Below are 26,430 nucleotides of genomic sequence, written 5' to 3'. Positions count from 1 at the left end.
CAAAAATGACACTTCCCTCTTGTCCTAACATGTCTAAATGAGCACCGGCCGTGTATCATTTCCCAGGGTGCTCAGCGGCGATTTGACAGATGGGCCAAAAGTGGAAGGGGGGGGGGGGCTGGGGCCACCCACCCACCTGTCATGGCTGTCAAAGGGCTGCGGTCCAATCATCTTCAAATGACAACATGACCCACCTCACATCTTAACTCTGAATGGCTAATGAGACCCCGTGGGACACCTTTTCTTGTCCTCTTTTTAGGTGACAGGGTCATTTGCATGATAGCGGGAAGTGGAAGAGAGAAAGCGAGTACTGGGCGGGCAGCAGTACTTGATCTGATTGATCTCTGATATTGATCAAATCATGTACACGGTTATTGATGGTGAGCACATGAACTTGGTAAGAGAGATCCTTACAAGAGTCAATACTGATGCTCGGATACTCAATCTTAACTCATCTGCCAATATGTTTATGGAGAAAGATAAGTGCATTTTTTTTTTAATAGAAAAAAATAGAAACACAGAAACCTTTTATTACTTCTATGCAATGTATATAAATACAAAACATTTACAAACATATGTAAATGCAATATCTACAAAGGTTAAGATTCAAAATCCAGCATCTATAGCTAATGTCCTCTGAAACGCACCTACGACAAAATCTTAAGTAGCAGTGCAGATAACAGTAACGTATTGAATTCATTCACAGACACAGAAGCGGCACGCGCCCCAGCCCGACATGCGTGAAAATGCGCATTAGCATTTTAAAGAGCTTGATTTAATCTCATTAAATCCAGTTAGATTTCATTTTGCACCTTCAATAAAATATCGCCGCCTGCCGAAGCGTCGGCTAATGAAGCTTAACAGGCTTTTCATTAGGCAAAGTTATTAAAGGTCTAAACATCAGCGCTCCATCAAACGCAACACTGGAGGCCATAAAGACAAACATTAGGGTACGATTTCACACCCTAAACCATGTGATGGCGTTCACATTCATAAGTTCACATATGTTCTCACTGTTTGGTGTACTTTATGCTTTGGTAAATTCAGACAAATAAAAAAGAAATTACGGACAACTGGAAGATGTATAGCAGATTTTTTTTAAATTTAAGTTCATGAGGATAGAGGCCGGTCACGTTCTGGATCTCTCAGAATGGACGTCAGGGCGTCCAGAGCTTCAACTGTCACGACGAGATGACCAATCACTTCACTGCTGTCTTGAACGTCCACGACTACATGAGACAAAGAAATGAGAGAGAGGTTATCAGGTGGCATTAATACATCACATTTGTGTCTTATTTTAAAGTAAGGGTACAAATCCAATGCACGTCAGTGATATAACTATTAGATGTTAGATAGGTTGTTATCTAACGCTTCAGAGTTCTTCCTGATTGTATTCATCGATTCAAATACAACAAAAATGCAGTTCAAGACAACACAAATATGAAAATGTGTTTAATATAAATATAGTAATAATTATTTTAAGTATTATTTTGAATCTTCATCCTCCCCTTTCCTTCTTTCTTTTTATTTGGTTTTTGTCTTTGACTTTTGCTTCATGCTCAAATATAAATGTTATGACTTTTGGTTTCCACTTAATAAAACATTTTTCAACAAATAAAAACACTTATTCAGCATCACGGCAACTAGCTCCTACACAGCCCATTTTATTTATTTATTTATTGAATATTTAAAGTAGCAGTATGTATTACTGACATCTAGAGGATGAACTTGGCACCACAGTCTAAATTTAAAATACTGGGAGATGTTTTTTCCTGGCCCCCTTATCCACAGATTCAATGGCAAGCCACAGTTTTGACTTTTATTCATTCTCAGGATATGAATTCTTGATATCAATTTAATTTTTACTAGTAAAAACGTTCTTTCTTGATATCAGAAAATGGATTTCTACTAGTTAAAATTAGGGCTGCACGATAAATCGCATGTGATTGTTATGCCCATCTCGTCAGTAATGCCGGTTCCTTGATTAGTAATAAATGGCCATCACCTGGTTTCAGATGGGGCGGCATTTACTACACAGAGCCGTACTTCACTGACAATTGGAGCAATTTCAGGGGTTCAAATATTTTAATTTATGAAAATAAAGCCTTATATTGATTATTCAGTGTATTAAGCCATTTCTTGTAACTGTTGAAATTAAATATGTATAGAAATGTAACCAGGGATTTGAACCGCTCCGGTTCAGCATGAAAGTCTACAGTCTCATTCTCAATGGTAATATTTCTTGGATTTGGATGACATAACCTAGACGTGCTAGTGTTATCATCACAAGAGCTGAAGCTCTGACATTAATACTTCATTCCTGACTTTACTGTTGTTTGCAGCGCTTTTACTCATATTAAATTATCTTTATTTTAGGCTGTTTATATGGCCGTTTGAAGACCATTAATCATGTGGGGATAAATTTTGTCCCCACCAGGAATAAAAGATAATCAATCAGAGTCAGGGATATAAAGACCAGAAGTGGGGTTAATCCCCCATCCTGCACAGCAAAACGCCCCCTGCACTTACTGTTCAGACTGACATCCCTCATGTCTCTCTGTTTGTCCAGGATGTCGGGGATACGCAGGTAAGCCACGCCCACATCCTCACACTCCTCCTCCTGCTCTGCCTCCTCTGGAGGGTCACTCACCACTGTGAACTTTATGCTGGGACAACCAATAAGAGAGCTGACCAACTGATGGAGTCACATATGACACAAAAGACTGAATAAAAGAAAGAGGTCTCACTGCTCGAGCTGTCTGTTCCTGCCCTCCAACACCGCCCTCAGAGTCTGACGTCTGGATTGGTTATTCTTCATATCCACATGAATCACTGTCAGAACAAACAATGGACATCATTTATTAGGTTTCATATCTATTTTAAAAGCGTGTTAGCGAAAAGTATATATTTTTATGCGCATACTGGTTCAAAATAAACAGAAAAGTGCAACTAGATCAGAAAGAGTGAAGAATTAAACACTTGTTCCTAACTTAGCAAAACACTGCATCTCCTTATGTATTTGTTTTTTGTAATAACTAGTGCTAGTTTCTTTGGATAATGTTTTTTACCATTACTAAAGTTGTAGGAGACACTGTGTCCAGGCAGAGGTTTCTTCAGTGACAGCGGGGTCTCGACTGACGGCAGGCCCAGGAAACAGTACTCTACAAAGAGCCGGACGATCGTACTGTCTTCTGCCACTCTGGATCCCGGCTTCAAACTCAGAGAAACAATCTCCACATGAATGCACTCGGACGGCTGTGGAAAAAAATCACATCACAACTGATATACAACCTTATATTGGCTGACATGGACAGACTCGGTCTAAATTTATTACATACAGAATGACTAGCTAAGGCCCTGTTTACATTAATGCGTTTACGCCTTTTGTCCAGACTACTCCAGCGTTTTTGACCATCATGAACGAAGTCGTTAGTTTGAGAAATCTGGGGTTGCGCTTCAGTGTACACGAACGTAGACGGAGTCTTATGTAAACTAACAGCTATCTTTAACGTGACAGCGCATCATTTTCAAAGTGAAAGTGATTTTATTCAGTTAAATTAAGGTTTGCAACGGAGGTTTTGCCCAAAATAGTAAACATAGCAGTGGGGGCTCGTGACTCCTCATCCGAGGGGCGCGAATTCAAAATAAGTGTTCGGAGTATCATGTGTGTTGTTCCCTTTTCCAAAATATGTGTCCTGCGTGTTGAGAGATCATGTGTGCATCACGTGTTTTGTCAAAATAAGTGCCTGCTGCACACGCATCAGAACCGTTTATGATAAAAGAGAATACATTTTGTTTGCTTCTTTTCATTTCCTATAATTTGTCTCTTAATTTTAATCGATGTTTTGTTGATAAGTTTTGTGAATATTAATAAATAAGAACATTAAAAGTAGGGATGCTCCGATCGATCAGCTGATAATGCTTGCTATGCTTCTTAATGAATTACGGTGAAATGCCGCTACATCCAAAAGCCAGAGGGCGCTCTCGTGCAGAAACTCAATATGCGCTGCAGACGAAGAACCATAAACACGCAGCTATGACACGCAGCTCCAGGAAATGGCTTAAGGATATATTTATATTGCTGTTCTTCAAACCTTTTTAAGGTATTTTCATGATAATAAAGGTTATCTATAATGTTTATGTTTGACGAGTGTTGCTTTTTCAAATGCATGGTATAACGACTCAAACTAACAGTGATTTCAGGTTGATAAGAACTTACTGATCAAAAGCTTATTGAAATCGCTGTGAATAAAAATAAATGAAACACCATGCATCTCATTGATGCATAACAAATATCCAACGCAGCCTTAAAAAAAAAATCAGTATTATCGTTTGCAATAATATCGCTATTGTTGTTGTATGCTGGATTCACACCAAACGCGGTAGAGGCGGCAAAAACGCGCTATTCGCACGTAGTTGAACGCGTGAACATTTTGAGTTTACTTGCTTCATTCGCACGTGAAAGCCACGCATAAAATTCGAGACATTCACGCGGAAATTCACGTCATGGGAGTGGCTTCTGCGACTCCGCTCGCTTCCTGTAATCACGTCACTACTAGAGCAAGCTCCTGATCGGTTAACGCGTCGCAATTTTCCACCAAAGTTCATTTTTTTTCAACTCCCACGTTTCCCGCGGCAACGCGTGAATGAGGCGGATTCCGCGAGACCTCCAGACACATGTAAACGTGTCTTTACATTGACTTAACATTGAAATCACTTGCGCTTGACGCCTTTACCACGGCTGGTGTGAACGCAGCATTAACAAAATGTGCAAAATCATATTATCGAGTATATTAATTTCAAAATTTAAAATTATTTATTTTTTCAAAGCTCTGAAATCGATTGCAAAAGCTAAATTGACTACAAAAAAGTGAACCAATGCTCCTGCACAAGGATCTTTCCATTTATTGAGTTTTGGTTCCTTGCTGCCGTCACCCGGCTTTGCTTGATTTGCTTAGCTTAGGGTTTTGTATTTAAAATGCTTTAAAATGTGTAATATAGTAACATTATAAAGCATCAGAATTAACACAATACTGTGTTCTACCTTGCACAATGTGTGATTTCAACATAAGAATTTATAATTGTAAATTTTATCTTATTTTCTGCTAAAATTCTCATTACCGCAATGTGTCCGGCTGTGTTTGAACATGCGTTATGTTGTAATTTAATCAAATTAACACAAAAATATTAAGAAAAAAAATAAATGGATGTTTTGCTAGACTACTTTAGATGACAGAAAAAATATTTACTGAATATTCATGTATAATAATAATGAAGAAAAATTAGGAAAATTATGTGTCCATGCCTGATGTTCTCATCCTCCGCAACACTTTTTGAGAACAGTTTAAGCACACATACAGAATTTTAATAAAGTTTGATTTTGAGTGACCAAGCACATGGACCAGTTACTTCAAGATGGCTACCAGGTAAGATCATTTTTTTACAGTTAATTTGAAATAATGTTTGTCAGAATGCTTACACGACATTTTGATTATCATTACAGCAACAGATGCTTATTAAATGTTAATTTAATTAATAGAAGCATAATACTTTGATTTTAAATGCATGTGCAGAATCTCCAAATTATGTTCTTTCAGGTTTGTCATGTCATTTTGAAAATATGTCAGTGTTGATGTTTTCTGACTGTTGCGGTAATGAGATTTTTTAGGACTTATTTTTTAAATTATGTTACAAAAAGTGTTTAGTAAAAGATTAGTAAAAGTTTTTAAATTAATGTTCCCATTTACTCCAGACTTTGTTTTTCAATGTCTGGTGGGGAAAAAAGTAAATTAAAGCAATTTTTACATTTTCATGCTTGACATTTTTAAAACCAAGTTTTCGTGAGAATCACCCAAATATTCTATGTTACACTCCTGTTTATGCTATTATCGCAAATTCTCTATGTTTGTTAAAACATATACCCTGTTCTCTTATTCAATCTTCGTCTCATCTTCTCAAGGGCCATTTTTACATTTATACTAAAAGTCTATCGTCCAATCATAAAGAGAGGCTACATTGCCAGTTCCAGTCTGGTATCTAAAGATAAACTCGACTTGCATCGACCAAGGCAGGTTTATAAACTACTGAGTTTCTCACAGTGTACTTGAGCCAAACACACATAAACAAATCCAAGAACACATGCTGGATATAGTTCAAACACCCGCACCTGTGGTTTATGCTGTGTGCTCGGAGCAGGTACGATGCAGTCATCACTGTCCTCATCCAAACCTGCAGACGACAAACAATTTCTATATTACGCTTCCTATAAAGCTATTTTGTAAATGCAAAGAAAGATGTTATATGGATTGTTTATGTCTCTGCTGTCTTGAGCGCACAGCAGCAGGTACGAGGAGAGATGTTAGGCATTAACACTTTAAACAAAGACTCTTGTCCAAGGTCATCCCACATTAACATTTATGTTGTTGGCTGTCAATAAGAAACAGATCAGATTATTGGCAGTGGTGAATGCAATATTAATGTTATCGTTGATGCCTGACAAACAATAACACAGCTGTTTTCCTCATTGAAACTACCATAACACAGCACTAAGCATCGCTTTACCAAAGCATTCATATGTGGCTCCAAAACAGCATAGAGACCTTCCTGTCTGCAGCAATACAAATAAACACACACACTGCAACAACTAATCGATAAAATTGATGATAATAATAATCATTTGTTGGCGAATTTCATTATCCATTAGTTGGTCTTGACGTTGTTGGTTTTTGTGAACAAATGTTTACTACGTGTTCCCCGGCCTTATTTCAGCAACTTTTAAAATGTTTTTTTACTAACCATGCATAAACATAACTCCTTAAAAATGCAAACATGTACATGCATGTTACTCACATATTATTGTAGCACAGTTTGTGCTGAATACAGTGTTATAGACACTTATATGTTTTAAAAAAGACCAAATGTAAGAGCATTTTAAAACCTTTGCCAGTGTCCCAAAACCCTCAGACCCCAGAGGGTTAATAACGAATAATATTAATTCTCATCAAGGTCTAAAGGTGACGATTAAAATTAGTTTATTAATTTGTGGCTAAATGTATTCACCAGGACATCCCTGTAGACATTTTAAGATGTTTTACTAAACTTTTTTATTTAAGGCTTAAAATATCAAAATAAAAAAGATTATAGTTTAGTAAAACTCTGTAGTAGTGTATGGCTTTTGCACTTTTAAAGGTGCAATGTGTAATTTTTAGAAGGATCTTTTGTCAGAAATGCAAAATATTATATAAAACTATATTATCAGGGGTGTATAAAGACCTTTTTAAAATGAACCGTTATGTTTTTATTATCTTAGAATGAGACGTTTTTATCTACATACACAGAGGGTCCCCTTACGTGGAAGTCGCCATTTTGTGCCGCCATGTTTCTACAGAAGCCCTTAACGGACAAACTTTTTTTACAAAGTTGTCTCTGACAATTACATGTTTTTCCGGTGGTGGTTACCATAGCTTCTCAATGCTTTTCAAAAGCTAGGGGTGAGCAGTGGACTGAGCTGTTGGTTGTAATTCACAACCTCACCACTGGATGCCGCTAAAATGTACACACTGCACCTTTAAACGTACACTTCTTCGAATAAATACCCTAATTTAGTGCCATATTTAGCTATAATAAGTAAAAAATCTGAGTAAATATTTAGACTTTTATTCGATTAATTGATTATGAAAATAATTGTTGCAGCCCTACACACACTCTTTTCCATACTAGATGCACTATTTGTGTGGCAATAATAAATCTAATTCGAGTCTCGATTTTAAAACAGATAATAATGAATAACAATAAACACCTGTTATTGGCTCATCCAGGTCCTCGGAAATCTCAGACCCATCAGATTGAGAGCTGGCAGTGATCAGCTGACCTTCAGAGAAGCGAGACTCTTCCTCATCCTCATCCTCACTGACTGCAGCGGACTGCACAGCCTCGGCCACTGAGACCGTCTGAGGAAGAGAATGAGATGGGATGTGAATGTTTGTTCATTAACACATTGAAGAATCGACAGTATGTTGAGCATACCTTAGGCGCAGGGGTTACAGTTGACCCTGTCTCTTTATCATCATCATCATCAGGTGCAGTAGTCTCATTCATCTTACAAGAAAAGTACAAGCAATAAGATCAATTTCAGTAAAATCTTTCTAGTAATCATTATCTTTATTATACCAAGAAAAAGCAATAGAAAAAATGTGTGTGTTTAAAGACAAATGCCAGTACTAAAACCAGAGTAGACGTACTGTAATTTACCTGTTTTTCAAGCTCTGAGACGTCAACAAAAGAAACTCTTTTAGTAGCTGATTTTGTTAGAGTCCGCTGTCTGGGTTTGGGCATCGGAGTCTAGTGGACGAGAAATAAGAGAAGCAAAAATCTGCATTTGAGCAATGCTACAAATCATAAGCAGTAGGAGTTATTTTAGTAATGGTTTTATAAAAGCAACAATACACAATACAACTATGCTATATAGCTAATGAAGTCACTTTGCTGCACTGCAGTAACGAAACCCTATATCAGGGGTCTTCACCTACCCTTCTTTGAGGGACAGATTTTAGAAATGTAAATATGATCCGGGCCAATCTTTTATATATATGTTATAACTAATTTAATATATATGTTATAACTAATGTTGTTTTTGTTACTTTTTGTTATAGTTCATATATAAAAAGCATGGATTTTCAAACAATTTTATCCAATATTTTTATAATTACTGAAAACTCATTTTTTTTTTTTAAATAATTGAATAGTTGAACTATGAACATTGCACAAAAAGTGCAAGTGTAAATGAAGAGTTTGGTTCCAAAACGCGATAAACACCATTTTTGAAAAAATTAGTTACTGCCAAAATCAGTATTATATCAGGTCAGTAGTTAAAAGTAAATTCTTACTTTTACGCAAAATCCAATACCCGCCGTGTTATTCTGTCATCTTTTCTCCCTTTTTTCCCAAAATGCGATAAACGCCACTCCTCCTTTTTTACAGAACGCAATAAATCCATTCCTGATATTACAGCCCACCAGTCACGCAATGTAAACAAACAACGGCGGCACGCTGAGTCCACGGAGTCCTAGTTTTCCTCATCTACTTTGTACTTTGTGATCAACAAACAAAACAAAATAATACTTTAATTGCATTGATAAAACTGTGATGGTTTTCTGTGACGGGAAAGAAACGTAAGCCATCAACATCTAATAATTTCCACGAGAGGCACTCGGGTGCTTGTTCTCCCGACAGCATCAAGCTTCTCATGCTAAAACATTGACCCCAGAGGATCTTATGAAAACTTTACATTATTTTACTCAAAGTCAACGAAAATCGAGCAGGCCCAAAACATTTTACAGCTGATCGCTGTGAAAAATGTAAAGAGACGACGTTAAGTATAACCGCAGCAATGACAGTGTTCTTAATATAACAAAGTAAGTTTTGGTTAATGCCATTAATGTTTATTTTTTAATCATTGTATACCACTAGTCAACTAAATAAATATAAAATGGATGTCATGGATTTATGGCATTTTGTGGAAAAAAGAATTTATGTTATGGAAAGTTATGGATTTGAATTTTTCATGTTTTTATAACCTAAAGATGCTATGTGAAAGTTTGTAACAGAAAATAGTAGTTTTCATCTTGTCACTTTCTTGGTATAGAAAACACGTTTTTACCGAAATTTGTCAAAATGGATTTATTGCGTTTTGGAACCAAACTCTTCAAATAATCAACACATGTATTTTTGTCTAGCACTTACTGTAATGCAGAGCTCTTAAACTTTTTAACTTTTATATAGTTACATTTCAAGTATTCACAACATGTAGCCAGTCTTCTCCTGATGACTTAAATTGCACTTTACGTTTTGTTTTTAAATATTTTAAATATATATAGGCTGAACTGCCTTTCCATTGTACACTACATTCAAACACGACTGTCAGAGTTCGCCCCCTAGTGGCAGTCTTAATTCATTCCAGCGCAAGAGCCTTTAATCTACAAATATATTTCTACTTGATATTTAAAATAATATAAAATAATTAGTAATCAATCGTTTTAAAGCATTCAAGTGTTCTTGATAAAGTTAAACAAAAAAAGATGAATAATTTTCACCTTGCACACAGTGTTTTGATTGGAATACACCGAAATACATCACTTTGGTCAGCGTGTCACATGTGGTGTAGTCGCACAATGCATCCAAAGCTCAAATTGGATCCGAAAATTACGCACACGCAGATGGTTGGATCCCCACGCAGCCCCTTTCCAACTCTCCTTCCCGGTTTATCACACATCATTTGTCATGTACAGCGGAAAGGCGGCTTTAAAGGAACCAAGCTTTATTTTACATTTTAAATCAGACAAAGATGACCGGCGAGCTGGATAAAGATGATTGAAGGCCCGCATTTGGCCCATGGGCCGCCAGTTGACTAGCTTGCTCTAAATGAAGAGTTTTGTTGCAAAACGAAATAAATCCGTTTTTAACATTTTTGTCAAAAGATGTTTATTATTATGTTACCATGCTATTATTTTGTTTTATGGTGCTACTTAGCTGTATTTTTTAAGTTATGAAGGTTTAAATCAAAACAAACCCACTGCAGTTGAATTGATATTAATTGGAATGCACAACCAAAAAACGAGATTTCTGAAAAATTAAAAAACGGAGTTATCTGGTTTTGCAACGAAACTCTTCAAATAAACAAGACAGCACAGCTTGATTGTGTATATCCAGTAATCCACAGTCAGATTTAAGGTCAGTAATTACTGAACAGTGTTTGAGTAAGTGTGAAGTCACCTCTGAAGGGACAGGTTGAGGTAACAGAGGAGGGTCTTTAGGGGTCTGCGTCTCGCTCTGTGTTGTTTCCATCTTTGATGTCTGCCTCTCTGGTGTCTCACTGCTGATCATTGTAGTCTGTTGTGTTTCGACGGCTGAGGATGAGGAAGGGAGGTATCTGAACTTCCATTTTAGCGTCACGTTGATTTGGCCACTGGGAAGTCCGGCAGGGTCTGTGAGCTCAAACATACCTAAAAAAGAACACATATAAGAGAGAGAAAAATAATAAAAGGCACTGAATCAACTTTGTTATCATCAGAAATCCCCAACTATCCATGAAAATGAATGTTGTGTGGTTGCTACAAAACTTGCATTAAGCTCAAAGCTTTAGCATTAACTAAACAAGTTGTTTTTCTTCTCACCCGTGATGGTTTTGTCATGGGCCAGTGAGATGAGTGGTACTCTGGCCTTCCCCAGATACATCTGATCCTCAACATCTAAATCATCAAACACGTACAACACCAGAGCCTCTGACCTCAAGAATGCATCAAGGTCAGAGTTCATTGTCACGGGAAAGACCATGTGATCTTCAAACTGCGGTTCATTAGATGAGGATATGATCGGTGTATCGTGATCGGGGAAGTTGTAGAGTCTGTATATGACGTAAGGACTTGGCTGAGTGTGTGGACCTCTGGATTTGAGATTACCGCAGGAGTGTAAGGTGATGTTTAGTTCATTTAGATCACCATTACTCAATGATGAGGAACTAGGAACAGAATCCCATCCAACCTGAGAGAGAAACTGGTGTCAGTATTGGTGCACAGCAAATAAAAAAATAATAATAATACATCAGCTGTTTTTCAGTAAAAGTTACAAAAAAAATCCTTTAAATAAAACAAATTTACTAAAGAAGCCACATTTGGGTAAGAAAATAAAATGTGTTTTAAAAAATCTCTAAAGAAAGGTTTTACTACCGCATCTTAAATTCTTTGTTTAATTTCAAACAAATGTCAAACATTCTTTGTTTAGTTGAATGACAACATTAGACTCCTTTGTCTTTACACACAAAATCTTAAAAATATTTTATGATTAATTCAGTTTTTGTTAAGATTAGGGGTCATATGGTTCCCACTCTAAGCCAAATGTCAAATTCCCTGACTTTCACTGATTAAAAAGCTAAATTTTCATGACCTACAGTATGTCTGAGAAGCCGTAAGCCTGATAAATGTAGTGGACACCGTGAGTTTATAAAAAATAGCTTAAATGCGTGAAATGAATTAACAATGCCAACAAATGGCTGTTTAAATTGTAGTTTCACTTGAAATCAGTAGAGGCTTGGACTCGGAAACAACATTCCTAATGTCACAACTTAACCAACTAAAACTAAAATTTAAAGCGACAAACAAAATCCCTGATATTTCATGACTTGGTCAAAAAAAAAAAAAAATCCCTGACTTTCAATGTCTGGAATAGACTTTTTTTAAATTCCACAACATTCCAGAAATTCCATGACCCATGGGAAGCCCAGGGTCAGATTTACTAAACAGGGAAAATTTGCCATTGCAATTTAAGACATGTTTTTTTTGGGGGGGGGGCATTAAAATGGTGCAAATACTAGTAAATTGATCAGCGCAAATGTAAGTAAATTGCATTGCGTGATTTATTTAAATACTCTCTTTATTACATTCTGACAGTAGTTTTTAACTCTTTCCCCGCCATTGACAAGTTATCTCGTCAATTAAGAGAAAACGCTTCCCTGTCAATGACAAGTTTTTCCAGCAATCCATATTTCCACTATTTTCCACCAGGTAGCGCTCTTACCCAACTTATAAAACACGGAAGCATCCTCTAACTGTGGGTTCACACCAGCCAAACAGTAAAGTCTGAGGGTCTATTATTTCATTTGATTTTGATTTGATTTCATTTGATATTGTTTGTTTATATATTTAAAGAAGAACATTTTCAACTTTTGTGAAAATTATTAAAAATGCTGGCGCTGGCTGGCAACTTTTTTTTAAAATGCTGGTGGGGAAAGAGTTAAAAAGCAAAAGGACATTTGTCTGGCACAAGCTGTTAGTAAATCTGTCCCTAAAGCCAGGTGCCCACTGTGAGATAAACAGCAGGCATAATGCATTTTGTGTGATTGGCCCCTAAAAGATTTCAGGGCTAAAATCTGCAGTGCAGTCTTTGATCACTAGGGTTGACTTGTTAACAGAAAGACAGACGATTAATGACCGTTGCAATCCAAATTTGCCTCCGACAAAACTGTAGCAGTGTCAGAAATTTTAAGACACAATGTTGCAGTGTGACATCAAATGACATATAAACACTGCATAAGTCTTCCATTATCTGTCTGTGTTAACCATTGTGCAGTCTGACATTAATAACAAATGCGATCCCACAGTGATTTAAAGCTGGCATAATGCTTGTACAGTCTGACACGCAACAATCTATTTTACAACTCAAAGTGACACAGGGACTATTTTAAATCTCACAGTGTGCACACAACTTAAATATATTAGCTTCAATAAAATCACCCCTTTGATAAGTTTAGAAAAAGTTAAATATTTTTTACATCGAGTCTTCAATCACCTTTTAAATTTTTATTTTAGGTACAAATTTAAAAAAAAAAATATATATATATTGTTTTAAGGATGTTCACACTTTTACTGAAAAACAAGGTGAAAATATATATTTTTTTAAAGAAAATTCTATTTTGCAACAAACTACCAAGTCTCAGCATGTTTACTAGCTCTAGGTAGGATTGAAATATTACCTGACTGTCTCTCGTGCCTGTGTTGAGGTAACCAAGTGCTTTGACTCTCTCCTTATGAAGGCGAACGGCTTGTTCCATAGGAACCTTTAGTTTGAGCCAGTACTCCAAAGAACCAAACATCTGGATCTCATCTGCAACACCTACAAACATAAGGAAAGCATATAACAATTTATTGGGAAGTCTTTCACCATTTAGTTGATCTAGCCGCCGGTATATCGGTTAAACCGATAATCTGCCAACTAGGCTCAGGCTGACAAACCTAAGGGTTTCCTCCTATTGAATTGTTTCAAACATATACCAATAGCATTGTCACTAAATAAACTGTTTTTTTTTTGTCAAATTTTATATAAATATTAGCTAAAAAAAGATTCATGAAATCTCTTCTGCTGTTATTAAATATATTACAAATATGTGACCCTGGACCACAAAACCTTAAAAAGGGTGGCACACCGGCAACGCAGATCAGCGTCGTGCCGTGCGCGTCGAGTCGCGTCTAGGACAACTCTGAGGTATTCTAAACCGGAAGTGCACATTAAATAGCGTGAGCTTCGTCAGATAGCGTCTAATTCAAAATGCAAAATATACGTTAGCAGCCAATGTTAATCCTTAATGATTTGGGACAAATATGATGTTATTTAATGTTAAACTATGTGAGTGGCGCTGTGTGGCGCGACAGGGATTTGAGCAACTTCCTGAGTCACAGCTGGGAGGCGCGGACAGGCCCCACCTGGCGGCAGCGGTGTGCGTATACTCCTAGAAAACAATGTGTTTGATTTTTTTAGAACGGCATGGCGCTGTGTGGCGCTGAGCTGCGCGGCCGGTGTGCGATCCCCTTAAGGGTATTTTTTTTTATTATTAAGATTTACACATCATTTAAAAGGTAAATAAAAAAGCTTTCCTTTGATGTATAGTTTGTTAGGACAATATTTGGCCAAGATACAACGATTTGAAAATCTGGAATCTAAGAGTGAAAAAAATTAAATATAAAAAAATCTCATTTAAATCTTTCCCCGCCTTTGATGAGTTAACTCGTCAATTAAGAGAAAATGCATCCCTGCCAATGACGAGTTTTTCTGGCAATCTGTAATACTGCCATTATCCACCAGGTGGTGCTCTTACGCAACTTATAAAACCCGGAAGTATAGCCCTAGGGCAAACAGCTTTATCTCCATGTATGTTTTGATCATCGCTCTGAATCTGATCTCTATCAAAAGTCCTTCACAAAAACGCAATTATCTCAGCTTTTTCCTCAAAATTTGGTATTTTTGAAGAAATCTACCCATATTTAAGAGGTGATAAAAGAGAACAAATAAAGGTAGGATAAAACTTTTTAGTTTGAAAGCAGAGGGTCTGTTCTATCATTTTATATATTTTGTATGTTTATATATTTTAAGAGGAACATTTTCTGGAAGGCATTCTCTGAAAATCATTAAAAATGCTAGCGCTGGCTGGCAACTTAAAAAAAAGCTGGTGGGGAAAGAGTTAAAGTCCAAATCAAGTCTATAGTTACACATATTACTAATGAAAAGGTTTGTTTTAGCATTTTCTAGTGGCTTACTGGTGTAATAACCTTGTTATGGGGGATACATAAAAACCAAACTTGAATGGGAAATACCCAAAGAGCAGGTAGCAGCAAGAGCAAGTTTGTAGGCGAGTTCCTGGCATATTTTGTTTGCGATTTTGCTTTATCCACTCACAAAAAAGAAAGTTTTGATATATATACGGTAGGAAATTTACAAAATAGTATCTTCATGGAACATGATCTTTGCATAATATACTAATGATTTTTGGCATACAAGAAAAATCGTCAATTTTAACCCATGCAATATCATTTTTGCTTTCTCTACAAATATACCTGTCCGACTTACAACTGGTTTTGTGGTCCAGAGTCACATATTAGCTTTGTTCTGAAACCTAGTGAGTTACGTTCTTAAATACCTTCTTCTGGTCATTCGTTAAACCTATAACAGTCGAAAGCTTGGAATAAATGTCCTTGATACCAATAACAGCAGGCAGTGTGAAGACTCACCAACTAACTGGATGGTGCCAAACACCTTCCCATCTCTTTCCAGCAGTTGATTTAACCTGAGCTGTCCAGCGGCAACCGTGCGGAAACTCAAACCCTCGGCCAGCTGGATCTCCACAGTAACAGAGCTGTCGTGGATGTAGTTCAAAAAGAGCTCATCTACTCTCACCACATACTGAGATGTGAAGTCGTACGCTGGATGGTCACCTCGCACCACAGCTGTAGACTGCAGCTCAAAGTCATAAAAGGCGTATGTGCAGAAAGTGGACGGGTCTTTGTCCAAACACTGTACAGCATCAGAAGAGAAACGTGCTGTTCCCAGGTGGATTTCCAGAAGGTTTTCTCCTCGAGCCAAGTAAAGAGTTTCGTCCAACTCATCTGTAGCGTGCTCTTCGGTTATATCGGGTCTAAAAACAGAGCTCTTGGTTCCATACGCAATGTCTTTCAGCTGGGCTGCATGGACACAAATTGGTTTTATTGAAAACAAATATTTGACATCTCAGACTATGTTCACTTAAATAAAAAGAGATGCACCGATATATTGGCGTATAATCAATATCAGCAGAAGTTTTTTTTTCCAATATCGGACATCGTCTGATTGTTTAAAAACGGCCGATGATCAGGACAGATTATATCCTGGTAATCGAAAGTGCGTATCAGGACTCATGCGGTGTAATTATTTTAGATAAAGGGTAACAATAACAGAATTAAATTTTAGTTTGTATGCTCTGCACTTCTAGGATTTCACAATATAATAAGTAAAAACAAAACTATTGGTATCTATCGGTATGGATAAATGCAATTCCAAGTAATGGAATATCGGTACCAAAATTTTGTATCGGTGCATCCTCAATATAAAGATAATATTTTTGATATAAACCTTCGAGTTTCTTTATCTTGGCAGCTCTCACATCCAGAAGCTGAGTTAGTTTCTCTGATTTCAACTCATATTCAAGTTTTAGATCATCCATCTTACGAGTGACCACTTCAACCTCAGCCTACAACCACACAGAGATATAAACAAAGTCAACCATCTGGGTAAAAAGAAACCAATAGTAACCAATTTAAGCACAATATATGTAAATAAGATTACATTTTAAATTAAAAAGTTGATGTTAACACAAGAAAAGTTCATGTTATGGCATGCCATGCTATGATATGTTCAAACAGCCATGTCTGAAATAAATTTGGTACACGTTATAGAGAATAAACTACATAGGACAATTATATTTTACCTCAAATTAAAACATGTTTTGCTTTTACCAAGTTTTATAAACGTTTTAACAAATATAAGTTCGAAAATGATCACTTTAGCATTTAAAATTGACATGTGCTGAATCAGGAATGATATTGGCTCTGGCTGTGTCCAAAATTGCCCCCTATTCCGAGTGTTGTGCCTGAACGAGTTCACTGAACAATAGTTCATTCATTCGTTCATATTTTGGGCGAACGTGAACTGAACGTACTGTATTACTGCCTGATGAACGTTATGTGAACTCGTTCATTCTGGTGTCTCTCAGTTTAACGTCGTTCAATAGGGTGCCAGATTTCTATAGTCTTCCAGGCGAAAACCCGGCTAAAACACACTGTAATCAGACCTTAATGTGTAGCGGAAAAAACACTCAATCTGGCAACACCAGCGTTTCACGGCTGCATGCGTCATCAAAAAAGTAGCATGGAGGTGACAAAGCAGCAATGAGTTTTATTTCAAGGTCGGTGAGGATGAGGATGGGAATACTCTAACATTTCTGTGCAAACTTTGCCCGCTGGCTTTTAAACAGAAAATCTGCAATTTAGTCATATCCACAGCAAACCTCAGGGTTCCCACACCTTAGTTAACTTCAAAATCAAGGACTTTTCAGGTCCAACACCCTCAAACTCAAGGACTAAATGTGGGGACAAGGCTACATTGTGTTACCTTTTAAGATACATTGTTACAGTTCGCTTTCGAGGGAACTCACGCTGCATCACTGCGGTGACACTTTGGGGACGCTTCCAGGGGTAAGTGCGTCTGAATGTGTATATCAAATTCAACCAATGGTGAGGCTTAACGACAAAGACATGGTGACACGGGAGCCAGGAAGTGTATTGTTATCTGAAATATTGCCAAAGACGGCGTTATGGGGACACAGGAAGTATGGCAAGGGAGACGCAGCGTCTCGTTTCCTTCTCAGGGAACAACAGTTACATATGTAACCAGAGATTTTTTCATGTGTCAAACATAACTATGCAAAAAAGCATTTTAGTATGAATCAACATTCACATACAGAAGATATAAGCATTTAAAGTGAACAGTTTAGTACGTGTGCATAAAAGGCTAGAAATGTTATGATATTATCCTACACTACACAGGGAATAATATGGATTTTTTTCCAAAAAACTTCTTGCATAAAATAGATTCAAGCACTTTCAATGACCTGTATCTATGTATGTAGATTTTCAAAAACTTCTTAGGGCATTGAATTATTTCCCCCAGATTGGGAACCTGAAACGGCACATTGAACTAAAGGGGGTCGCACACCGGACGAGAAGCGCAGCATCGCGTCATGTATCTAAAATCAAACACATTATGTTTTATAAATGTACACACACACTCTGAAATCCCTGCCGCGCCACTCACATGGTTTAACATTAAATATCATCATATTTGTCCAAAATCGTTAAAGGGACAATAAGTAGGATTTACCCCATCTAGTGGTACAATTGTATTTTGCATTCAAACAAATAGTGCTCTCTAGCGCCTCGCTTTTCCAAATGCGTGTTGCAAGTATAGTAGCCGTTATGTAATCACTGATCTCTTTGTCCGTTTCAGCTGTTTCACGTGTTCTGAATGAAAACGCGTTGTGGAAACGCGTTGGTAGGCTAGTGCTTTTTGTCCCTCTCTGCTATTATAGTTTATCAATACGGCAGAACGATATGGAAGCCTCCTTGGACCGTTCAATGTAAGTAAAGAGAAGAAATTCTAAGCTTACAAAGAAAAGTCAGATCACTGGCAGAGGTCATTTGACACCAACGAGGACATATTTATGAATAAAGACATTGATTTTGATTAATAAAACACTTAAAACCCCACTTACTGTCCCTTTAACGATTAGCATAGGCTGCTAACGCATACTTTGGATCTTGAAATAGACTCTGACTAAGCTCACACTATTTAACGTGCACGTGCGGTGTGCGATACCCGCGAGTTGTCCTACACGCGACGCCGTGCTTCTCGCCCAGTGTGCGACCCCCTTGAAGCACCTGGCTAGCCTTTCAAGGTATGTGCAAACCAATACAAAAATTAAAAACAGTCAATGCTAATGTAAACCCTGGTTGGATAAGGATTTAAAGTTGGATATGAAGATGAAATCTGACCCCTTCAGTGTTAAAACTGATCAAATATTTGCTGTCTGTGGTTCTATATGGGCTGTAATGGCAATAATTTTTAAAAAATAATATGAGGAAAAAAGCCATAAATTAGTTCATTTTTGGAACTGTGAACTAGTTAAAAATTTTGAAGTATGAACTATGACTAGTGGGAGTTCATTCATTTAACACACGCTTCATAGTGAAGCGGTAGCTGTTGAGTGCACATCGGTTGTACACTAATCGTTGAGGTGCATTATGGAATAGAACAGAATAAAAATGTCTGTTCCCTCAAATAATACACTATTTAAGGGTATAGGGAGCTATTTCAAGCACAGCCATTGTCTTTCCTGCATATTTCAAACCATTTATAGCAAAGAACAAAACAGTGATGGCCTAATGTCTGCTCTTGCAGCATTTTCAAATAAACGCAAAATATAATTTCTAAATTGTTTATCAGATGATCATTAGTGATTAATCAAACCTGATAGTCTTTATTGATCTTGTGCTGGATAATAAGCATGTTTCTGGTCTTCTCCAGCTCTTGGACGGTCTCAGCATAAGTGGCCTGCAGAACTCTCAGAGAGCGCTCCACATCTACCTTCACATCCTCATCCACCTTCTCCAGGAAACCCAGATGTCCACTCTTCTGACTCCTACGAACCTACACGGTCACAAACAACAATATACTAAAATGTTACATACAAGTTGCATATCTTTGTAATCTCTGATAGTTTCCAATCTTCATTGTTGTTTACCTTAATGAGCATTAGGGCTTCACTGAGTTCAGCAGCGTCTATTTCACTTTCCTGTACACAATAGTATCGGAGTCAGGCATTTTTGTAAAACAATTCATGCCAAAATTGTAAGAATCTGATCAAATTAAATGTATGCTAAATGTGAACTATTCAGTACAGCTATACATAGCACATTTACCTTAGTAAAAAACTTCATGCGATCTTTAATTTCATCCAGTTGTTGTTTCTGTTCTAGGTAACGCAGTTGAAGCTGCTTGTTTTCTTCTGTGAGGTTTTCATTCAGGTCTTCAGTAAAAAATGAAATAACAATGAGTCTCAGTACCAGTTTTGAACTCTTTGCAGTCACATGTGTGATATTGTACCTCTCTCTGCCTTGATCTTATCCAGAATCTGGTTTTTATCTGTAAGGTCAGATTTTAACGCCATCTCCAGCTGAGCGATCTGAAGCTTGAGCTGTTGTTCTCTCGTCTTCCATTTCTGCTCCAGATTCACATCAAACGCACTGATACAACAGATAAATACCTTTAGTGGTGTGTCAACATCAAATTGAGATTCCAAAATACTATAAACTAGCATTTTTTGCCAATACCTATCTGTACAAAATTATTTCTCATGATGATACACGAGGAGGTTGCTAGAGTCCTGATTTCCCTAATTAAATTTCAATCAATAACATGACCTCACCACGTCAATATTAAAGCGCCACACAGATTCAAAATGGAAAATAACCTGTATTGCAGTGTGTCATGTAGCTGTCCATCAATGTAAACAATGTGCAAAGTAGTTGAACCAAAAAGTGCACGATTAATAAAGTTATTGGCTTCTAAAGTAGGGAGTCGACTCTGAATCGCAGAAACGAGTCGTCATATGGATTGAATCTCCTGCCTGACTTCATCCACGTAATACCAACACTTTGCATAATAATATCTGCCTACAGTCTTGCCCGCGGGAGAAACAAAAACTATGACCTGCCCACAGAGACATCAGCTAGTTAGTGTGTAAACATTATATCATGCTGTGTTTTCAGTTTGTGTTGTTTTCACTACCAAAGAATCTGTGGTTAAAATTACTTTTTCAAGGAGCGCTGTACTAAACGTTTGGCTATGAAGAATCAGTGGTAAAAATTACTTTTTCACAGAGGGATTTACTTGCTTAAATGACTGTAAAAATGTTAATGTCTGTCATCGTTTTTATAACCTGGACTAATGATGAATGATGTGTATTGATGTTGTTTTTCAAATTCTTAAAATACTGTCAGAGAGTCACGTTAGCAAGCGGCTAACGCATGCTCACTTACGGTTTTGCTATGACCCGGTTAGCTTAAATGAGTGTAAAATGTTAGTTTCTATCGTCGTTGTTATTGCCTGGATTAATGATGAATGCTGTGTATTGATGTTGATAATGTCTTCTCAGTAAATCATGTTAGCACTAGGTCAATACATGTTGCACTATTGTTGGTCTGTGCCACTGATCTGTGGTCTGTGTGGAGACTCTGTCAGTTGACCAATCAGAGCAGAGTAGGCTACTGAAAGGTGGGGTTTAGGCATACTGAGTCGTTGAACGGCTTCACACAAATCGTTTGGGGATCTCTGAGAAAATGGGGTAATTTTAAATTTATATTTTGATAAAATTACAGTGTTTTTTGAGCTTGCATGCATTTAAACCTGTTGTCCGGGACTTATAAACAGTGATAGGACGCTTAAAATTGGCATCTTACTGGCTCTTTAAAGATATCAAGGTTATTAAAAAATGACTAAACTGTGTTTTCACAAGCAGGGTCAGACATGTCTAAGTACAAAGTACTGGCTTACTGTATTTGTTTGGATTTGTGTACTTCTCACCTTTTCATTAACTTATCACAGTTTTCTTTGAGCAAGTCTCTTTCTTTTTCCAAGTCCTGGATTCGCTCTTGTAACTGTGGACAGAATAGCCTTTTTTTAACAACTAGTTCGGTGTTTTTTACTTTAATTAACAGTGATACTGTATATTCTTGTAATGTACTGCTGTAATGTATGCACCTCATGAGCGCGTCTTTGATCCAGAGCTCTGGACTGAATCTGTGTCTCCAGCTCGAAAGTCTTCAGTCTCTCCTCTTTCATCTGTTTGTTGACCTCATCCACCTTCAGCAGAGCTGCATCATGACTGGCCTTCAGAGACTTTAGACTCTACACAAAACATCACACACAGAGCTCTACAACACCTGCTATTCAACACCACCAGCAGAGGGCGCAATGGACCATAAAATGTTGTCTGGCACTGAATACACAAATACTTTATCTGTCACAGTCTGTGTCATTTTAAATTTCAGCTTGGTGTCTGCAGACAGATATATAAAGAATAAATCATAAGTAAATATGATGCAAAATAAATCATTTTATATTTATATAACGGTAGTAAGACTTAATACAGTAAATGTCAAGTGGAAGTCTCTGGGATTCAAATGGTCAAAAAATGGTCCTAAGCTGACACTGAGGTGGTACCCTTAGCACCTAAAGAGTGCATATTATTACCTCAAACATACGTCTTGGTACCAAATGTATGCATAGCTTTACCTAAATGGTATATATTAGAACATTGATAAAGGGTACTACCCCAGTGACAGCTTGGGACAGTCGTCTGGATCAAATAGCTGCTGTCTCTTGTACCTCTTGTTGCTGTAGAAATCTGCCCTCCAGCACTGTAAGCATGTTTCCCTTCTCAGCAAGCTGCTTTTGGAGTTTGATCATCTCCACATTATCCTTTATAGTCAACCTGAAAAACACATAGAGGGGACCTTATTTATTTAATGCAATTCAAACACCATAACATTAATTTTCTAGTATCTATTAGCCTTCCATAACATTATTAGGCATACTAAAAGTTAAATCAGGAAACAGCACCTCTGTCCACTGGCCTGATGTTCTTTCATCAGAAGAAGTGATTCTTCATATTCCCTCTCTTTTCTCTTTAGTTGATCTCTCAACATCTCTGCTGATCTCTCCATCTCCTCCATCTGAGCCTGCTGACTCTCTATCACGTTTTCCCTGTGATCAGTACAAACAGGTAACAAGTATGTATGCATTAGATAATGTGATTTACTTAATGCGTGTCAACATGGCTTAAGAGATTTTACTGCATCGTGTATCGTTCCTTACAGGTTACGGACTTCTGCCCGGGCCTCATCCAGCAGACTGTGTCCGTAGCGTGGTAACAAACCCTGAGGCGGCTTTACACTCGTGTCCCCCTCAACAAGCCTGATATCTTTGAGTGTAACAAAACACAAACATACATAAAATATTAATCTATTTGAAATTTCCCCAATACATGTATCCTTACACAGTCATTTTATTGAGAAGTGAATTTGAAGAATTCTCTGTGGCAACAGAGAATCTGGATCTATTAGGACAGTATAGAATATAATTAGGGATAAAAGGAATAGAATGGGACAGAATATAATAGAAGAGCAATAAAACAGGAATTTGAATAGAATAGGAATACAATAGGGACAGGATATGATAGAATAGAATGGGATGGGGATAGAATATGGATTGAATGGATAGGGATAGGAATATAATGGGTTAGGGAATAGGGATAGAATATAATAGGAATAGAACATAATATGAATAGGGATAGAATAAGATAGGACAAGAATAGGTATAGGGAGAGGGATAGAAATAGAATATAATAAAATAGGAATAAAATGTGATGGGATGGGATAGAATATTATAGAACAGGAATAGAATAGAATAGAATATGGATAGGGGTAGAATAGAATATGGATAGGAATAGAATGGGATAGGAAAAGAATAGGGATAGGGACAGGGATAGAAAGAAATATAATAAAATAGGAACAGAATAGAATATGATAGGATAGGGTGGGACGAGACAGAATATGATTAGGGATAGAATAGGAATAGAAAGGGACAGAATATAATAGAAGAGCAATAAAACAGGAATATGAATAGAATAGGGACATAATAGGGATATGATAGGAATATAATGGGTTAGGGATATAATATAATAGGAATAGAGAAGGAATAGAACAGAATATGGATAGAATAAGATAGGAAAATAATAGGTATAGGGACAGGGATAGAAATAGAATATAATAAAATAGGAATAAAATAGGATGGTATGGGATAGGGATAGAATAGGGACAGAATAGGGTAGAATAGGAATGGGAATAGAATGGGATAGAAAAAGAATATGGATAGGGATAGAATATAATAAAATGGAATAGGGATAGAATAGAATAGGGATTGGGATAGAATAGAATAGGGATAGAATAGGAATAGAATGGGATGGGATAGGATAGAATAGAATATGAATATAGAATAGGGATAGAATAGTAATAAAGAAGAAAAATAAAAAAATATGGATAGGAATAGAATGGGATCGGAAAAAAATAGGGACAGGGATAGAAATAGAATATAATAAAAAAGGGAACAGAATAGAATAGGAATAGAGAAGGAATAGAACAAAATATGGATGAGGATAGAATAGGATAGGAAAAGAATAGGTATAGGGACAGGGATAGAAATAGAATATAATAAAATAGGAATAGAATAGGATGGGATAGAGTAGAATAGGATAGAATGGCAATAGAATGGTTTAGGGATCGAACAGGAATAGAATACAATATGGATGGGGTAGAATAGAATAGAATAGAATAGAATAGGATAAAATATGGATAGCGACAGGGAGAGAATAATAAAAAGGAACAAAATAGGATGGGATGGACCAGGGATAGAATAGAATAGGGATAAAATTGGATATGGATTGGATATAATAAGAATAGAATGGATTAGGGATAGAATAGAATAGGATAGGAATAGAACACAAATAGAATAGAATATTGATAGAATAGGAAAAGAATTGGGATAGAATTGAATAGGGATAGAATACGATATAGATAGGACAGAATAAGAATGGGTTAGGGATAGAATATAACAGAATAGAAATAGAATGGGTTAGGGATAGAATAGGATAGGGATAGAATAAGAAAGGAATAGGATAGGATGTCTATTTTAATAATAATGGTACCTGTTTTTGCAGTGTTTGGTCTTGATGATGGCATAGAGATGTCATTTCTGAGTCTATGCAGGCCAGTATTGATGCGTGGTTGGATGTGACTGTAGGGAGTCTGCTTGCGAGTTTGAACCTGCAACTGCTGTTTGGCTGCTAGCAGACGTCGTCTGAGCCCTTCATTCTGTTTCTCCAGCTCTTGAACCTTTTCCTGCAACTGCTCAATCATCTCCTCCATTTCAACATCACGACCGCCCGCTCCACGCCCCCCTGAGGAGGACCGCTCAGCCTGCTTACGGTCCTTCACCAGACGAACCAACTTTGTGGCCATTCTGTCATTCAAACACATTTTTTGTATTAACACATTGTTAAACTATTAATAAAATCAATGTTTAAAAAGAAAAGATAAATAAATAAAAACATTTATTTTTGAATAAAAAGAGATGAACTAACATATGAACTGAATGCTAACTTTGATCCGAGATTATATCAAATCAGAGTCATAAGAAACTTTGCAGACTGCATAGATAGATGTAACGTAAGGACACCTGCGGATATTGTCTTCTTGTTTGCATGTGTGTTGTTTAAGCGCAAGGTTTTCCTCCTGCATGCGCAAATATCTGTCCTCCAGTTCATCTCTGCTGAGCTTGGACACATTCTGCCTCTCTCGGGCATTCTGAGACAACAGAGAATCTGCAAACACAAATACTGATCATCAATTTCTCATTCTTGTAAAAAATTCAGATTTTTTGGCATTTGATGTGATCCGACTAGAGTTTCTCCAGACCTGGTAATGTGGCACCGTTGGGGTTAAAAGTGATGTCTTTGACAGGAATATCACCAGCTGTCTCATCAGCATGAGCAAACATCATTCAACCTGAAAATATGATCAACAATATCACAAACGTAATGATATTTTTACATGCATAAAACATTGTGATCAGTCAATTGCGATATAAAGAAAATACGGTTTGTTAAAAACAATAACTCAAAAAATGAATCAATGAATCTCGTCGAATATGATTTGTCGCAGTCTGTGATTCTGCTAATATAAATATGAACAAAATCCACAGGAGAAATATTTAGCAGTTGTACCATTGTACTTTCAAATTAATTTGTTATTCATTTATTATGATTTGGTATTCGCGATTTTCCCAACCATGTTAATATCGTTAACATTTTGCGATAAATCATACAGAGTAACCTTGTAAGTTAAATGTATGAATGTGTATTAATTAAAACAAACTGTTCAAAGAAGCTCAGCTGGCATATATGCATTTAAATAGCTATTATATTTGCTGAAATTATATTACTAGATAACACCCAGCATCACTAACAGTCTTGCCTCCCAGTAAATAAGTGCATTAAAGGCTAAGAAACTTAATTATTATAAATAAAAATCGACTAAAATAAAATCACATTCGTCCGTAAGAGAAAAAATGCAACTACATGTTATATCCACAAAGAAAGGCAACATGTTATTTTAAACTTTTATATAAATAAGAAAATCAAACATAATCTTACCGTTTGAAAAAAGCATTACACACAAACCACAGCGACTGTTGCTAACAAACAACCGGTACACTTCCGCTCTGAGGCTTTAAACTTCCGGTCAAAGGCTGCGGGAAATGTAGTTTTTTAACATAGATTTTCACGATCACACGTTGAGTTTTCATTTAAATCCCGCTGCATACAGTATTATAGAAGACATACACAGAGTACGTTTTTAAAACATACCAATTATTCAATCAAATTAAATAAAATATTAT

At 36.8% G+C, this 26,430-nt stretch overlaps 1 protein-coding gene across 1 annotated transcript; it reads right to left on the bottom strand.

The window, feature by feature from the left end:
* Positions 1-510: 510 nt before the first annotated feature.
* rpgrip1l (RPGRIP1 like) lies at positions 511-26,331 on the bottom strand. Its single transcript, XM_055191617.2, has 26 exons — positions 26,186-26,331; positions 25,449-25,538; positions 25,210-25,354; positions 24,680-24,993; positions 22,792-22,897; positions 22,537-22,680; positions 22,303-22,408; positions 21,676-21,822; positions 21,499-21,572; positions 20,020-20,159; positions 19,836-19,942; positions 19,658-19,708; positions 19,384-19,563; positions 16,432-16,549; positions 15,555-16,004; positions 13,526-13,665; positions 11,172-11,538; positions 10,771-11,000; positions 8,251-8,340; positions 8,026-8,097; positions 7,799-7,949; positions 6,167-6,228; positions 3,069-3,255; positions 2,748-2,832; positions 2,530-2,666; positions 511-1,229 (listed from the first exon to the last, which is right to left on the bottom strand). The coding sequence occupies exons 2-26, from the start codon at positions 25,531-25,533 to the stop codon at positions 1,111-1,113; spliced, it is 3,807 nt and encodes a 1,268-aa protein (XP_055047592.2). The 5' UTR covers positions 25,534-25,538; positions 26,186-26,331; the 3' UTR covers positions 511-1,110.
* Positions 26,332-26,430: the final 99 nt, after the last annotated feature.

This window comes from Misgurnus anguillicaudatus, chromosome 6 (assembly GCF_027580225.2).
Source record: "Misgurnus anguillicaudatus chromosome 6, ASM2758022v2, whole genome shotgun sequence".
Taxonomy (NCBI): domain Eukaryota; kingdom Metazoa; phylum Chordata; class Actinopteri; order Cypriniformes; family Cobitidae; genus Misgurnus; species Misgurnus anguillicaudatus.
Note: the sequence above shows the minus strand (reverse complement) of the source record. Positions and strands in the feature narration are given on the sequence as shown.